General features: G+C 41.0%; 1 protein-coding gene across 2 annotated transcripts; it reads right to left on the bottom strand.

Annotated features, from left to right (window-relative positions):
* Window positions 1-1,413: 1,413 nt before the first annotated feature.
* Window positions 1,414-15,432, bottom strand: LOC114026067. Of its 2 annotated transcripts, XM_027839680.1 has the most exons (3): window positions 14,874-14,958; window positions 14,628-14,787; window positions 1,414-2,102 (listed from the first exon to the last, which is right to left on the bottom strand). In XM_027839680.1, the coding sequence occupies exons 1-3, from the start codon at window positions 14,883-14,885 to the stop codon at window positions 1,906-1,908; spliced, it is 369 nt and encodes a 122-aa protein (XP_027695481.1). In that variant the 5' UTR covers window positions 14,886-14,958; the 3' UTR covers window positions 1,414-1,905. The 2 variants fall into 2 exon arrangements, 1 of the variants encoding a protein (XP_027695481.1); XR_003567085.1 differs by having other exon boundaries at window positions 14,628-15,432.
* Window positions 15,433-16,946: the final 1,514 nt, after the last annotated feature.

Genomic DNA, 16,946 nt, shown 5'->3' with positions numbered 1-16,946 from the left:
GGATTATATAAAAGAAAGTTTTCTCTCATATTTTATACATTTCGCTACTGATTTTTAATTCTGTCCATAGAGATACGTGGCATGGAACCTATTTTGCAGCCTAAATTTAAACTTAGACTATTAGAAACTCTACTTGTTGTTTATTAAAGATTCTGTCATAAACTTTTAAAAAAAATTAAATGTTAGCTACCTTTTCTCCAAGAGGTAGAACTTTGTTCAACACAAGTTGGTAATCTTTTCAACTCTGATTCTCGCTAAGGATTCTTTCACTTAGGATCAGATTTAACCCATTCACTAAACCTCATCTCCTCTTCCAGTTAATGAAAAGCTCCTGACAGCGGATGGCATTTCATCCTAGCAATTGGAAAGGCCTGTCAAGAGGCCTGCCTCCTGACTTGGCTCAGCAATAAAATACATTAGCATGCTGGAAAATAGTTGAGGGTGAGAGGACACAATTTAAAAATAGCTCAGTAACCATCTCTTAGGACTGCAAAACATTTCTCTTATGTTCCATTCTGATGACAAAACTAACTTGTCCAGGTCTTGTCTTTGGAGAAGCCCAGTGTGCTTTTTTTGAATAATATTTCATACTCCAGTCACGTTCTCCCAACCTTAGAGATAAGTGAACTGAGGCCCAGGAAGAATATGTAACTTCACATAATCACATAGCTGGTTAGTGAAAAAATCTTGTCTAGAATCAAGGTCTCCTGATTCTGTGTACTATGTTTAAACATGCTAAAATCTTGGGCATAAGCTTTTTACCTTCCACCTTCCCCTTTGTTCTTATTTTCTCCTATTTTACTGAACTCTCTCATAATTTCACATCTCCAGAAATCACAAGAAAAGAAACAAAAAAGTAGCAAACCTGTTCAGTACATCTGGAAGCTGTCTTATCAACTGAGTTCTATTTAAACTCAATTCCTCTAATCTATCAGTTTTCCCAGACCTGCTCTACCTATCTGATGGGCTTATAAGGATCAAGGACAATTCTGTTTGTGAATGAATTTAAACAAACATAAAGTGTCTCCTACCTTGAAGAGATTATTGTTAGTTGTTGTTGATTACAAGTTCTCTCTCCTGCCACCCCTCCCCACCTTTTTTTAGAGAACTTTCAAAATTTTCAAAGGAGTGAGCTTGACAGATTTCAATCTTGTTTCTTTGATTTCTAATCCATGTCCACAGGCATCATTAGCTGGTTTGCTGGTCTGAATAAGCCTAATAGGCTGGAAAGATTGGGGGTCATAAGGATTTACCAAACCACAGTAGCCCAAATTCTAAATACCAAGTGGCATTACCATTCTGCTTATAGTCTTGGTCAATATTGAATTTCTTTAAAACTGGTTTTCTCAACCTTATTGAAGTAAGGATGAAAAAAGGCAAGACATTCCAGAAGGTTTGAATGAATCTTTTTTTTTTTTAATCAAAAGAGGCTAGCTTTCCACAGAGTGCTTTTACAGGTTTATGGGAGTTGAATTCAAATAATACTATCATTTTCAAAGTATCTTGGGTTGGATAATTAAGTTATTCTTTGCACAAGTTCTTCCAGTTCTCTTCCAAAGAACAGTTGAGAGATCTGCAAAACCAATGGAAGACAAGCAGATTGAAAACAAAAGGGACAACCTACCAAACCAAACCTCTGGAACATTTCCTTAATTCTTTTGATTTCGAGTCCCCACCTGAGAGCATCTCTAGAACTAATGGCCAACTAAATTCTAAACATTTCAACTACTTTAGGCTTTATTGACAACAAATTATTGATATAGACTACTGTTCATTGCTAAACAGCCTTAAGTACATTTTCCCCCAAAGTTGACCCTTCAAGGTACTGATGCTAGAAATAATATAGAAAGAGAAAAGCTTGGATTTCCATAAAAAATATGCATCCAGATCAGTTAAGGTACTAAACTAAGGCATTGGCCTCTTGTGCAACACTGCAGCTGGACAGTCACTGAGGAAATATCTGTTTGGAAGAATCTGTGATCTGGCTCCTTCTGTTGCTCTTCCTTCCATTCTTCCAGTCTGTGTGCCTTTCCAACCTGAGCACTTTTCAGTCTCGTTAATCCCAGGAGTTGCATCGTGGTGCACATTCAAGATGGGCAGATCTAGTGAGAAGCAGATACTAAAATCACTAACATGAGCAGAATTAGTCTTTTTCCAAAGTGGCAAGGAGAGCTAGAACAGTCCCTCAAAACAGCCCAAAGGTTTTCCCACCCTCTCTCTGAAGCCCCAGTGGCAGACCGAATTAGTGCCATGGAAAAAAAAGCACTGATTGGGAGTCAAAGGACCTGAATTTGAGTCCTGGCTCTGCTGTTCACACTAGCAGTGACAAGTCATTTAACCTCTCTAGGGCTCAGTTTTCTGCATTGAACTAGATATAAGGTCCCTTGCAGCTTGCTATAATTAGAACCACGGTTATACATTTTATTTCTCATTTTTATTCACTTAAATGTATTATTATTAACATAATAATAACAATGACAGATAACATTCATATAGTACTTTAAAGTTTGCAATTGTTTTCCAAATATCATCTCATTTTATCCTCACAGCAACAATGGGAGGTCAATGCTATTGTTATCCTTATTCTAGCCTGATTTCTAAATAAAGAAGAAAGAAGAAAACTGACATTTATAGAGCACTTTAAGGTAGGCAGTGGCTATAGCCCTAGACTTGGAAACAGGAAGATCTGAGTTCAAATCTTGCCTTAGACATTTATTAGCCACGCAACCCTGTGTGACCCTTGGCATCACTTAGCCCTAGCTTCCTCATCTGTAAAACAGGGGTAATAATAGTTGTTGGGAAGACCAAATGAGTTCATGTGTATGTAAAGCACTTTGGAAACCTTACAGTGCTATACAAATGTTAGCTACTCTTCTCCAATGACTTTACAATATAGAATCTCATGGGAGGGAGGCAGCCAATGGCGCAGTGGCTTCAGAGTCAGAGGACATCTCTGGGCCTGTTTCCTCATATGAAAAATGAGGGGTTGGATCAGATGACCTCAAAGCTCCTTCAGATTCTAAACCTATGATCTCATGGTACTCACCATGACCCTATAAGGTAGATACTACAGGCAATACTCTTCCCATTTTACAGGCAAAGAAATCATGGCTCAAAGTGGTTAAGTGATTTGCTCATAATACCACAGCTATTAAATGTCAGAGGCAGCTACTTTGTTTCTTTGATGCTTTTAGATGGACTCTTGTTCATTGTGCTTGGCGGCTTATTCCAGATAAATACTAACCAACAAGAGTAAAGATAATAGCAATTATATTTATGTAACAATTTGTAAAGTATCCCCAGCCAATGGGCATCTCTTCTGTTTTAAGTACCTCTGGAGTGAGAAATTCCACACACTCCTTTGTTGTGGCATCCATGTTAGTGTTTAATAATAATGACAGATCCTTAAAGTATGAGGTGGGACTAAAATAGAATGAGATTGATTTAAAAGCACGTGCACACACACACACACACACACAGAGCACAATGCCATTGGGCAATACATAATTATGGAATTTTTGAACTTGTACAAAATAACAGCTGCATTGTGTTGTCGCTATCCAGATCATTTCTGAAACTGCTCTTTGGAAATGAAGGAAGGAAAGATGCATTTATTAAGCATTGTGTCAAGCATTGTGCTAAGCGATTTACAAATATTATCTCATTTGATGCTCACAACAACCTTGGGAGGTAGGTATTATCATCATCATCATCATCATCATTATTATTATTATTCCCATTTTTAGAGTTGAGGAAACTGAGATAGCCAGGGGTTAAGTGCCTTGCCCCATGTCACACAGCTGATCACACAGTCTCTGAGGCTGGATTTGAACTCATCTTCCTGACTCCAGGCCCCAGTGGAGTCCACTAGGTCACCTAGATGCATCTAAAATTCAAACATTAATCAACTCCCACCACACTCAAGGTAGATATGCTGCATATTTACAAACCTTCTAAGAAAGTTGGTGTCATTATTTTGTAATCACACCAGGTAAAGACAAAAGCTCATATCAGCTAATCTTAGGAGTTTAGAGCTAGAAAGAGATCTAAGAGATTATCTAGTCCAAACTCATTGTGTGACAGGTAAGGAAATTGAGGTAGGTGTGGAATGGGTGAACAGAGGAATGAATTGTGTGAGGAAAAATCCCAGTTAGTGGCAGACCCAAGCCTGGATCTCAGGACTCCTGATGGTTATTCCACCTCTCTTACCAGGCTGCTTTTTGGCTAGCATGTTAAATTTGTCCCCCTCAGGTCCCTGTTGTCTCCTCCTGGCCAGTCTCTCCATGGTGATGAACCCAGTGGAAGGGAAGAGTGGCAGCTGAAGCAGCTGGAAGGAAAGTTAGGAGAGGTATAGCTGCCTCTTTAAAGACCCAGAGTGTAAGAATACAGCCATTTGGCTAACCTCTCTATTCTCTTTGCTGAGTCTAGGAAGAGTAGAGAATTCACCAGCTCAACATCCTGCTTCTCCCAGGGCCAAGGATGTTAGTACCCTGTGGCCATAATACCTATCATTCAGATCACAGAGCCTGGGAGCCAAGAGCCTGCCTGTGGTTTTCTGGGGTGAAGTTACTTGGCATGCTCCCCACACTCCTGGATAACTTGCTCTACAATACTGCAGCAAGATTCCAGACTTTCTCCCACATATTATTTCAGCTGTTGCAGGTCTGATGGCATCAAATCATTTCCAATGTCTGACTTTTCCCAAAAGGCTATAGGAACCTCAATTCTCACACATTTGTGGCCCCTACTACAGACTGAGCTCCAGGCGCTCCTTATTACTTCCAGGACCAAATATAGTCTTCTATTAGGGATTTAAAACTCTTCATAAGCCAGCTTCTTTCTACCTTTCTGGTCTTATCTCCTCCAAATACTTTAGGATTCTGCTACACTGGCCTACTTTCAGTTCCTCAAATACTACACTCATTGCCTATCTGGAATGCTCTTCCCCTGCCCTTTCCCCTCTTAGTGTCTCTTGCTTCCTTTAAGATTCAGTTCAGATCCTATCTTTCTTCTACAGGCCTTTCCTGGTTCTTCTTCTGTTCCAGCCCTTCCCCTGACCCTTCCAATTGGCTTTCACATTTACATTATCTCAAGTTTCTCTCTCTCTCTCTCTCTCTCTCTTTCTCTCCCCCCACTCTCCAATAATATATATATATATAATAATAACACACTAAGTATGTGTATACACACACACACACACACACAAACACACACACATTTGTCAAAGGTGGGACTTGAACCCAGATTTCCCTTGAATCCAAGTTCAACATTTTTACTACTATTTTAGCAAACTGCTCACATATATGTATACATGTATTGGATGTGCCTAATAATTTACATATTGTCTCCATTAAAATATGAACTCTTTGAGAGCAGAGACTGTTTTTCACCTTTCTTTGTAACCCCAGTACTTAGCACAGTGCCTGGAACATGATAAATGTTAATAATAAACAAATGCCTATTAACTGACTGAATGGCAGATACACCTAATGCTCTAATGAAGATTTCATTCCCTTAATTGTGGCATGGCCTCCACCTTGTCAATTCAAATCCTTTTCATCCTTCAAGGTACCCCTCAGGTCCTATCTCCTTCATAAAGGCTCCTATGTTTGTCCTCTTTCTCTGAGCTCCAATAATATTTCCTACAATTATTGAATCTGAGAGTTTGAAGCAACCTCACTTCTACAAATGAAGATACTAAAGGCAAGGAAGTGAAGAAACTTGCCTAGGGTCAGAAAGCTAGTTAAAGGCAGAGTAAGAATTGAAACCTAGGCCTTATCACTATACAGCATTAATAATAGTAGCTACCATTTATATAGTGCTTTAAGGTTTGAAAAGGGCATAATCCTCACAACAATCCCATGAGGTATGTGCATAAATACTATTGTTATCTCTATTTTATAGATGAGGAAAATGATATGGAGACAGGTTAAGTGACTGGCTCAGGATGACACAGCTTATAAGTGTCAGAGCTGGCATTTAAACCCAGGGTCTTTCTGACTCCAAGTCCAATCCTCCATCCCACACTGCCTCTCATAATCAATATAGTATTTTATATATCTTTGTATGTGTGTTTGTATGTAAATCCTGTCTCATAAATGAGATTGGAAGCCTATAACACTATAACAGGTGCTAGCTCAACAATTATTAAATTGAATTAAGGGCCTGCCTTTCTTCTAAACTCCTTAAAGCACTAAAAAAAAAAATTCATTAGACCATTGACTTTGTTTGTGGGATCATCCCAGTTTAATTACTGGCCATTCCACGGGCAAGAGGGAGGAAAGGGTGCTCTTACATAGCCCAACAACACAGTAGCTCCTTCAATATACAGTTACATAGCTTGATATTTTTGTGGATCAACTGTCTAATTTGGGATTCAACTAGTTCAGTAAATTATGCATCAGCATCACTTTGCTTTTTCAGATATATATATCATGGATGAATGGATGGATATTGGGAAGGAGGGAAGCTTGATTGCTATAAAAACAATGGGAAAAAACTCCATTTTTTTTTCCTTTTGCCATTCAGGTGGTCAGATGATTAGTATCTAAAGCCCTTCACAATCTGTCTCCCACCTATCTTTCTAGACTGACATCATGCATGCTTTGTTCCAGACAAACTTTACTTGTTCCCTGAACTCAACATTCTATCTCCCCATATGGGCTGTTCTCCGTGCCTCCTTCTCATCTCCTCTTAACTTCTTTCAAGGATTAGCTCAAGTACAGTCTCCTACTACTGGAGGCCTTTCCCAGTCTCCTCCCTAACCCTGTTTCCTCAACAACTGACATTACTTTGTATTTTATTTACATATGTATAAGTGTATGTATATACACACACATATACATAGATATAGACAAATATACAATAGACATTACTTTGTATTTACTGCACATGTATATATCTACACATATACATGTATGCGCATAGATATACATATCTATATCTAGATAGATAGTAAATATAAAGTAATTCCTTTTATTAAGGAGGCAGGGTTAGGGAGGACATCATGAAATGCCTAATAGATTGTCTAGTAAATACAAAGTAATTTTTGTTCTGGTGTGTGTGGGTGTGTACACAATATAAATATGTATAAATATGCACACATATATAGATATATATAAAATACAAATATAATCAGCTAATAAATATAACATATACATACATACATATGTGTATGTGTAGTATTAATTTATCTGCATTCATGTTATTTCTTTCCAGCAGAATTTAAGTTATTTGAAGGCAGAAGCTGTTCTCTTTTTTTGTATATCTAGCCCAGTGCTTTATACAAGGGTAAATCCTTAATAAATGCTTGTTGAATAAATGAACAATTTATTCTAATGGCTCACCATTGGAAGGAAGGAAGCCTCATTGGGAAAAAAAAATGTCTTCTTTTATGGGAATTTCTGGTAGGGAGATTTAGACATTCTCCAATATGACCAATTCAATTTATGTGTAAGAGATACTATAATCTGAAACCACCAGGGCTGTGTTGTTATAAATAATAAAATGTATGTTTGAGGTCTACAAAGTGCTTCACTTTGCATTTTTTCATTTGAGACATTTTTCTATTACCTAAATTTTATAAATGAAGAAATTGATGCTCAGAGAATTTAAGTGACTTGCCTATAGTCACAGCAATTGTCAAAAGTTGGACTTGAACCCAGATTTCCCATGAATCCAAGTTCAATGCTTTTACCACTGTTTTACCCAACCCCCCCCCCCCACACAAAGCTTATCTAATCTCACCGGAGCCTTCACTACTTTACTAGGGATTCTTCCTCCCTAAGTGACTCTGCCTCACTCACTCTTCTTTCCTTTTCCATACCTCAAAACTCCTTGCCATTATCCTCATCCTCTCCTCCTTTGCTCTCATCTCCAAGGAAAGGCCCTTACCAACTGCAATTCCTCTACGTGTGCCCTGGATCCCATCCCCTCTTGTCTCCTTGATTTTTCTTTTTCTTGATTTCACTTTTATTCCAGTTCTATTGCCATGGCGAGTTTGCATCTTCAATCATAGCAGACATATTTCCTCTCTTTCTTATCCTCAATCTAGCAGTATCTTTTGACTCCTTCTCCAAAGCCTATAAATATGCCCAGGTCTCCCTGATCCTTTAAAAATCAAGCCTTCACTTGACCATACCATCCCTTCAAGTTATCATCCTATTTATCTCTCCTTCCTTTTACAGACATGTTCCTAGAAAAAGCAGGCTACACTGTGGCCTCTATTTCCTCTCTTCCCATCCAATTCTCAACCTCTTGCATTCTGAGTTGTGGCATCATTACTCCACTGAAACAGTCCAAGGTTATCAATGATTGCTGAATTGTTAAATTCCAGGGCCTTTTCTTGGTCCTCAGATCCTTTAACTCTCTGCAGCATTTGACACTGGTGACCACCATCTTCTCTTGGACACTCTCTCTTCCTTGGGTTATCATGATAATTGCTCTCTCTTGTTCTCGTTCAACTCATTTGACAACTCCTCATCCCACTTTGGTGGAGTATTATCTATGTCCCAGTCCCCTAAATTGGATGTCCCCCAGACCTTGTGTTGGGTTCTCTTCTCTGTCTGCATCAGAAGTTCTTAATCATTTTGTGTGTGTCATAAACTCTTTGGACAGTCTGGTGAAGTATTATTTTTAACCATATAAAATAAAATACAATATAAATAAAATAAAAGGTAAATAGAAGTATGTATAGAATAATTTTACATATATACCTTTTTGTGTCTAACAGTAGCTATCTCTGGGGGGAGAGACAGGTAAGAAAAAAGGGAAAAAAAGAAATTTACATAACTTTGTTGTATATTTAAAAGGAATAGCAAGTTGTACATAGTAGATTTGCAGTTTCATGTGCAATTATCTTTTTTATTATACTATGTTATGAAAATACTTGTTTTATTCTATAATTTGAAAGTAAAATAAATTTAAAAATAAGATTACAAAGGAAACCAATCACTGAGTCATTAAAAATATTTTTTTAAAACAAGTTTAAGAATCCCTGGCTAAGAAGACCCTCCTCAGCTTCTATGAGTTTGCTTGACATTTTTATGCATGATTCACAGATCTACATATTTGACCCTGTTCTCTCTTCTGAACCCCAGGCCTCCATCACCAACTACTTTGGGACATTCAACATGTCCAACATGTAACTCATCTTTCACTTAAATCTTTTCTCCTAAGCTCAATTTTCTTTCTTTATGTTGAGGGTACTACAATACATAAAGGACCCAGAAAACTTTCCATTCCCTCACTGTCACATCCAGTAAGTTGCCAAAAGTTCCTAAAGCAAGGGCCTGAGCATATCACTTACCCATTTAATTTTTCTCAGTGCTTTCCTATTATCTATCAAATAAAATGCAAACTCCTCAGTTTGCCATTTAAAAACCTTCAGAGTTTGGCTGTAGCCTACTTTCCAGGTTTATTACACATTTTTGTCCTTATCCCTGGTACCAAGCAGTGTTTGGAACATAGTAAGCACTTTATAACTCATGAATTCAATTCCATATTGTACATTTCAGGCAATCAGGAGTACTTGCTATCCCCCTCTATCTTCCCCTTCTATTCTTTTGCACAGGCCATCTCCCATGCCTGAAATGTATCCCCACATTACCTCTTGACATCCCTGACTTCTTTCATGGCTTAGCTCATATACCACCTGCTCTAAGTGGTAAACACCTTTATAGGTATATACACCTTTCCCAAACTTTAGTCCAGAAAGACCCTTTAGAATTCTGGTGAAGTCTACAGATTCCTTTTGGAATGATGTTTTTAAATAATTGAAGGAAATGCTATATTTTGGTTAGAGTTTAGTGAAAATAAAGATGGAATTTTTTTTTTATTCAAGTTCATGGACTCCCTGAAATCCATCCACAGCTCCCCCTGCCCTCAATGTTACTACTCTCTTCAAATGGTATATATGTTTATATGCATACACACATATACACACATGTATATGTATATGTGTGTGTATAAACACACACATATATGTATATATACATATACATACACACACTTAAATCTTTACAAGCTGTATCCCCTCCCACTGAAATGTAGTCTCCATGAGGACAAGGACTTTTAAATTTTGTCTTTGTACTTAGTATAGTGCCTTGCTTAATGAATTCTTGTTGGATTGGATGTTTCAAGTTAATATTAAGTGCCCAAAAACTAAACGTTTCCAGTGAAGCAGCTAGGTGGGGCAATGGATAGAGCATTAGACACAGAGTCAGGAAGACCCAGGTTCAAATCTAGCCTCAGACACTTATTATCCATATAACCCTGGGCAAATCACTTGACCGCTGCCTACCTCAGTTTCCTCAATTGTAAATAATAGCACCTACTTCCTATCTCCCAAGGTTTTTATAAGGATTAAATGAGATAATATTTATAAAGTGTTTAGCACAGTACCTGGCACATAGTAGGAGTTTAATAAATGCTTGTTTCCTTCCTTCCAGAACAAAGTTTGGAAGCAGCATTTTATAGTGGTTTTTCTAAAATCTCTAAGCTGCTAAGACTCAAGTAGCAATTTTTAGCAGTTAATGATAAGTGGCAATCAGATATTACACCTGAGCTAGCACTGAACGCCTTTCCTCTCCAGTGAGCTATAAAAGAAAAACCTTCTTTTCCAACTTAAGTAGAAGCTATGTCTCAGGGATGAGCAGTGAAGTATAGAGGTTCCATTTTTACTTCACTGTGTTATATATGTTGAATCTGAATGTAGTCTTTGATAGCTTGAAGGAGATGGGAAATGAGAGCTGTCCCTGGGGGAAAATGGTGTTTATAGGTGTGAAGGAAATGTCAAAGACTCATCAATGGAAAAGAATGATTTAAGAGTTTATCTTTACATAGGGCTACCCATCCATTAGCTCATCTAACCCCTATATCAACCATTCGAGGTATGTAGGGCAGGTATGATTATCCTCATTTTACAGATGATTAAACTGAAGCTCAGAGAGGTTAAATTACTGGACCAAGGTCACACAGGTAATAAAGGGGAAAGCCAGGATTTAATTCCAAGTTTTCTGCCAAGTCTAGTGCTCTTTCCACTATATAATACTGTCTTTCAAACATCTGTACCAAATTCTCAAATTAAAATTGTTTACTAGTCTACTGTAAGGGTTATTCATTTAAGTAAGATACGTTGCTTTTACTGGAGTTAGTAAAGGGTCAATAGTTTTGATTAAACGAAAATTTGTCCAGTTAAGATGTTCTATTTACCCCAGGAAACCATCCCTTACTTCTTGAAATTTCCCTTCTCTACTATTAGTTATGAAAGGTAATACAAGAGGATTCATTTGTATAATCTCTGGGAAGGGCTGATGGCATATGGCAGCTGGAAAACTTCTCAGGAACCTGCTTGTAACCATTTCTGCCTGTTGAGCAGATGAGAATGCTGATGTCATTTACCTTACCACTGTTGTCCCCTACACAAGCATCAGAAAAAGCAGGAGCTATAGATTGTTGAGTGGCCAGGCCACAGTACCATGCATTCTTTGGGGAAGGAAGCAGTGGAATGTGGATGACCCAAGCCAGGTGTTTTTAACCTGGCCATAATGAAATTGGATGGGAAAAATATGTTGATCACTCTATTTCAATAAAATTGCTTATGTATTTTAGTACATGCATTTAAAAACATTATTTTGAGAAGTACACAGGTTTCACTAGACTGCCATGAAAGAAAACAAGAACTCCTAATCTAGATAGTTAATAGCAAATGTCTTATTTCTTTCATTTCAGGCTCACAGATGATTTCTTCTTAATTCCTATGACCCCTTCTCTACTCATGCCATCTTCCATGGCTTAACAAAATGACAAAATCATGTAGAGACCCTCAAGCCAAGAGAAAGCAAGCAGTTAAATAGTGCTTCCAAACTTTTTACTAGAACCCAAGTCATAGTTCGATTGGGTATTGTGGCAGATGGCCCAAGGAACCAACTCAACCTCAAAAGTACTTGAATAATGAAAATGTCCTTCACTCATCAAATAGCAAATCTATCTTTTACTCTTTAGGGGAAACAGCAACAGGAACAATCCCCTGATGGTTGTGATCTAGTTTTACTCAGAAAATGAAGAAAATGAAGGGAAAGGCTTCAGTGGGAAAAGAACAAAAAATGGGAAAAGATGGGATGTATAGCTGACCTGTGTGTTCAATACTACAAGAATATTTGGCTAGTGGGGAGATGTGACCTTAAGTCCACTTTTGCCTCTGTGTCTGTGTGTGTGTGTGTGAGACAGAGACAGAGACAGAGAGAGACAGAGACAGAGAGACAAAGCCAGACAGAGAGGGGGAAAAAAGCTGTTTTTCCTTAAATATTTTATGGCTTAGGGTTTACACAATTTAAATACCTATAAGAATGATCAGTCCACAGTTGGTGAGTTAACTTAAAAAAAGACCTTTGTGTTATTTTTTATGTTTTTCCTTCCCTACAATCATCATGTATCTTGATTTTGTCATGCTGTTTGTGGGGCTGAAGCTCAATATAATTGAAAGTGGAAAGGAGGAAAGCTATGGTCCCTTTTTTCCCCTCTTTTGAAAGTTTGCCTTCTTTTAAGAAGTCAAGGCAATAACATCCTTGTCATATCTTTGTCACTTTCCACGACTGAAAAATAACTTTGATAGCTCTGCAAAGACGTCCCTCAAAAAATTTGTTTACTTGTGTTTATACTTAAACACCGTTTGCTGAAAATTATGTGGGACCATTTGGCTTTAGATTTTTAGTTAGAATATGTCAGCACTTTTATTTGGATGGGAAAGAGTTTCTTGTTGATTTTGAGAGTGATGACTAGCAAAGCAGAAAAGATAAAATAAGAACTTTTTCACCAAATTGCATTGTTGAGACAATATCTTTAAAAACAGCAATGACTTTGAGTCTTGTAGATGGTTTTTTAAGGTTCCCTCCTCCCCTGCCCTGCTTCATGGTGACAAGCAGAACCAGGGCCTCACAATCCCCACAGAGGAATCCACCGACCATTGCCATCTTGGCAGAGATGAGCACAGTGTGTGTTCGGTTATAGAAGAGGACAAATGGAACAAGTTACACAGTTTTGAGGGGATGAGGGGTGGAAAGCAGAGAAAAGTCCTAGCTATCTTTTCTGATGATCCCCACCCAAAAACCCAGGCCAGACTCTTATTATTGTAGAATTATTTGGCCCAATGCCTGGATATGACCTCAGGATCCTAGCAAATACTCAAAAAGCTGACATGACAGGCAGGATGTTCTCAGTCTTGGTGGGGAGGAACAGACTTGGGCCGTCGGACTTCTTCCAGTTGTCATCTTACTAAGGCCAACAACAGCAGCTGCCCAAAGAGGCAAACAAACCTATCTTAATCCCCCAAAGGGCAACTAGCTGGGTTTCCATAAGCCTCATTGGTAGAAAGACATAAGCCTGAGATAGTCCTTTTGCTTCCTACCCTAACTCTAATGCTGTCCTCAAAAGATGGAAACTTTCTGGGAGTCATGATCTCAAAGTCTCATGTTTCAGTAGGCCTCTCTCCTCATGAGTTCAATGGGGAATATAAAAGCTGATGCTAAGGGCAGCTCCAGAATCCAACATTTCCCCTTCAGCTTGCCTTGCAAAGTTGGCCTACCCTACAGAAACAATATAGAATATTAATTATGTTGGGCACCCTGAAATCTGATTCCAGAATGCAGACTTGGAAAAAAGCAAACCCAAGATAAGTGGTCTCTAACTTTCCCCTCTGCAAGTTCTTTCTCAGTAAAATTCCAACTAGCGGCTCCCTAACAGCCCTTCCTCTCAAATCCCTCACCCTCCAACAAAGGGCTGATATTTAGGGCCTCTCACTGTCCATCTGGGCTACTTGGACAAATACTAGAACAGCAGAAATTATTAGCCTCCCTTTCCATCTCTTTTTCATAACCCATAATTTCCTGGAGGAAATTAAATCTTCAGGAGGAAGACCACCAACCACTTACAGGTATTTTATTAACAAATTTACATAACACATAGTATTTTCTAGAACTATGGCCCCTTGACCATCTTCCCACTCAGGAAATGGAAGGGAAAAAGAGATTCGTCCCATAGTTTTATTGCTTACCTCTTACCCCTATGTGGGAATCTGGGATTCCCAATGTCCAGTGGGTATTGCACTCAAAGTTGAGCCCAGAAGGACCCTCTTGGAAGTCTGAGGAAGTCTACTTAGTGCCAAACTGACCCCATCTCTGTCATTTCAAGCTGATGACCTCTCTCTGTTTGTCTCTCCCTCCTTCCCTATTCCCCTTTAACCCTCCAATTCTCTGCAGCAGCTGATCAGTACCAAGTAAGCACTTATGAACAACAGCTGTCACATAAACAAGGTTTCAGCTTCATGGTTACCCTCTGGAAATACTCCATAACCCAGATTCCTGAAGACCCAAAAAGGGAGAACTGACCATTCCATTCCTATCCTCACAGAATCCAGAATATAGATGGAACCATTCCAAAGCAGAACAGGCAGAAGGAGGGGGAAAGCAAAGACCTTTGAGGGAATAAGTCAGAAAAATGCCTATATGGGGAACCAAAGAGTCCTCTGGAGTCAGGGATAGATCAGGCAGGTCCCCAGCCTTCATTGCTTCCCTGGCCAGCCCACATGTATTCAAACCCACTCAATTCTACAAGGCAGGGAGGACACTTACAGGTCTTGAGGACCAGGAAGGGCATTGTCCCGGATCCCTTTGAAGGAGGGAAGACATCATCGGTGGCAACTCCTGTGTCACCCACAGTATCAGCCTGTCCCAGGCATTCTGGCCCAGGGAGTACAAGCTGCGATAGGCCTGAAGGTTTCCTCTGCAGGGCCTGTGGGAAGAAGGAAGGCTCTGACTGGGGGACTCCAGCCCCAGGATCCCCCTACTCCAGGTAGCCATCGAAAACATCCAACTCACTGTCAGTGTCATAGAGCCCAGAGCCTGGATCTGAGAGTACACCCAGATCCACCAGTGCCTGGTCCATGTCCTCAGGCAGGAAAACCAAACCCACATTAAGGACGATGTACTCCATCAGGAAGGCATAATACAGGATCAGGACGTTGACAAAGAACAACCCCACGTAGAACATATAGGGTAGTAGGGGCACATGGGAGGTAAGGGGGCCCAGTGCATCCAGATGGGCAGCAATCCCTGGAGTGGGCATGCAGAGAAAGGCAAGCTGGGGGCTGAGATGGGGCAATTCAGATGTGTGTGTGTATGTGTGTTAAAGGGAAGGAAAGTGGGGTTGGAGAAAACTTGGCTACTGTGCTAAGAGGTAGGGAGGGATTTGGGATCTGAGGGCATAAGTCCAGATGTGTTAGGACCCTGCAGTAACTTGAGGAAGGAGGTGGGGGGAGGGATTTCCAGTTATGCTGATGGGTTCCAGAGATGGGAAACCCAGGCAAGGCAAGGCCTGTGCTGTTACAGGGAAGGTATCCAGATGTGGCAGTCCCAAGACAGGAGTCCAGATGCTTCCACTCTGCGGCAGCAGTGGAAGGGAGGGTGGGAATATACGTAAGGCAATTGCAGCAGCGGCCCAGGGCAGTCCCCCGGGGCTCTCCAGAGGGGCAGTCTTGGTGTCGGAGGGGCAGCGCTCCGCTCCCGGCTGTCCAGCAGTGGGAAGTCCGGCTGAGCGCTCTCTCCCCACTTCCCGGGGGTCCCAGAGAGGACTGCGGCCGGAATCCCGCGGGCTGGGGACGCAGGGCCCGGCTGCGGGGCTCAGTGTCCAGGAGGAGGTCGAGGCTCCGGGGACATCGCCGCTTCTGCTCGTTCAAGTGTCACCGCCGCAGTTGCTACCCTGTGTGTCCTCCTCCCGGCACGTCCAGCCTGTGGTCTCCTCTGGGTCCAGTTGGGCTCGGTTTCCCCCTCAGCTCCCAGGGCCCAGCGCTCCCATGCCCGCTTCTCCCCTCCCCGCCTCCGCGGGGGCCCCAGCTCGGCCTCTAGCGCAGCCTCCGCCCCGCCCCAGCGCGCACTGGCCCGGGCCGCCCAGGGGCGGGGGGAGAGGCGGGAGTTGCTCCGTCTCCCCAGGCCCCCCCCCTCCGCCTCCCCGCCCGCCCCGGGCCGCTCCCTAACCCCAGCTGCCTAGTCCTTCACCCGGCCTGGCTTATCCAGTTTTGTCCCCAATTCGTCCGACAGATTGGGGCGCTGTCCTCAGGATTCCACTTGTGTTTGAGAGACTGTAAATTGGGAAAAACAAAATAGATAAATAAAAATAGAAAGGACTAAAAATCATTCACACTGCTTTCACGTTGCTTCACATCTGGCACCAACGTTAACCCTTATGGAAGAAGTTTTTTGACTCTTCGATGCTTAAGAATGCTCCTTCTCCACATTTCTCCCCTTTTTGAAATCCTCTTCTTCCCAGAGCAAGTCCGTCTTCCCCCATGAAGCTTTCCCCTGAACCCTTCAGTTCTCAATTTAGGAGAACAAGCACTCTCCTCAGATTTTCCTGCCACACTTGCTTCTCTCCTTTATCTCTAGCATGTTCTATCTTAAGATCCTAGGAAACCTACCTAGCTCGAGAGCTGAAAGGGTCCTCAGAGGCCATCTAAGTCTAAACCCTTCATCTTTGGGTTGTTGTTCAGTCGTTTTTTTCTGTCCTGTCTGACTCTTCAAGACCCCGGTTTGGGGTTTTCTTGGCAAAGATGCTGGAGTGATTTGCCATTTCCTTTTCCAACTCATTTTACAGATGAGGAAACTGAGGCAAACAGAGTTAAGTGACTTGCCCAGGGTCACACATAAGTGCCTGAGGCCAGATCTGAACTCAGGAAGATCAGTTTTCTTGACTCCAGGCCAAGCAGTCTATCCACTGTGCCACCCAGCTGCCCTTCCTTCATCTTCACAGATGAGGAAATAGGGATCTTCAGTGACCTGTCCAAGGTCATACAGGCAATAAGCATCAGAGGCTGTATTTGAACTCAGGTATTCTGACTCCAGAGCCACTTGTATCATACTTATTTGTGTGTAGGCATTCTATACCTGTACCTCCCC

The sequence above is a fragment of the Vombatus ursinus genome, unplaced genomic scaffold, assembly GCF_900497805.2.
Source record: "Vombatus ursinus unplaced genomic scaffold, bare-nosed wombat genome assembly UNPS02014832.1, whole genome shotgun sequence".
NCBI lineage: Eukaryota > Metazoa > Chordata > Mammalia > Diprotodontia > Vombatidae > Vombatus > Vombatus ursinus.
The sequence above is the reverse complement of the archived record's forward strand: the minus strand, read 5'-3'. Positions and strand labels throughout refer to the sequence as shown.

What these genes read in the sequence shown, in the direction of transcription:
- LOC114026067 (XM_027839680.1), bottom strand. An exon ending in CTTCCTGGTCCTCAAGACCT is followed by an intron (nt 2,103 to 14,627) that starts GTAAGTGTCCTC and finishes GCTTCTCACTAG; the next exon opens with ATCTGCCCATCTTGAATGTG.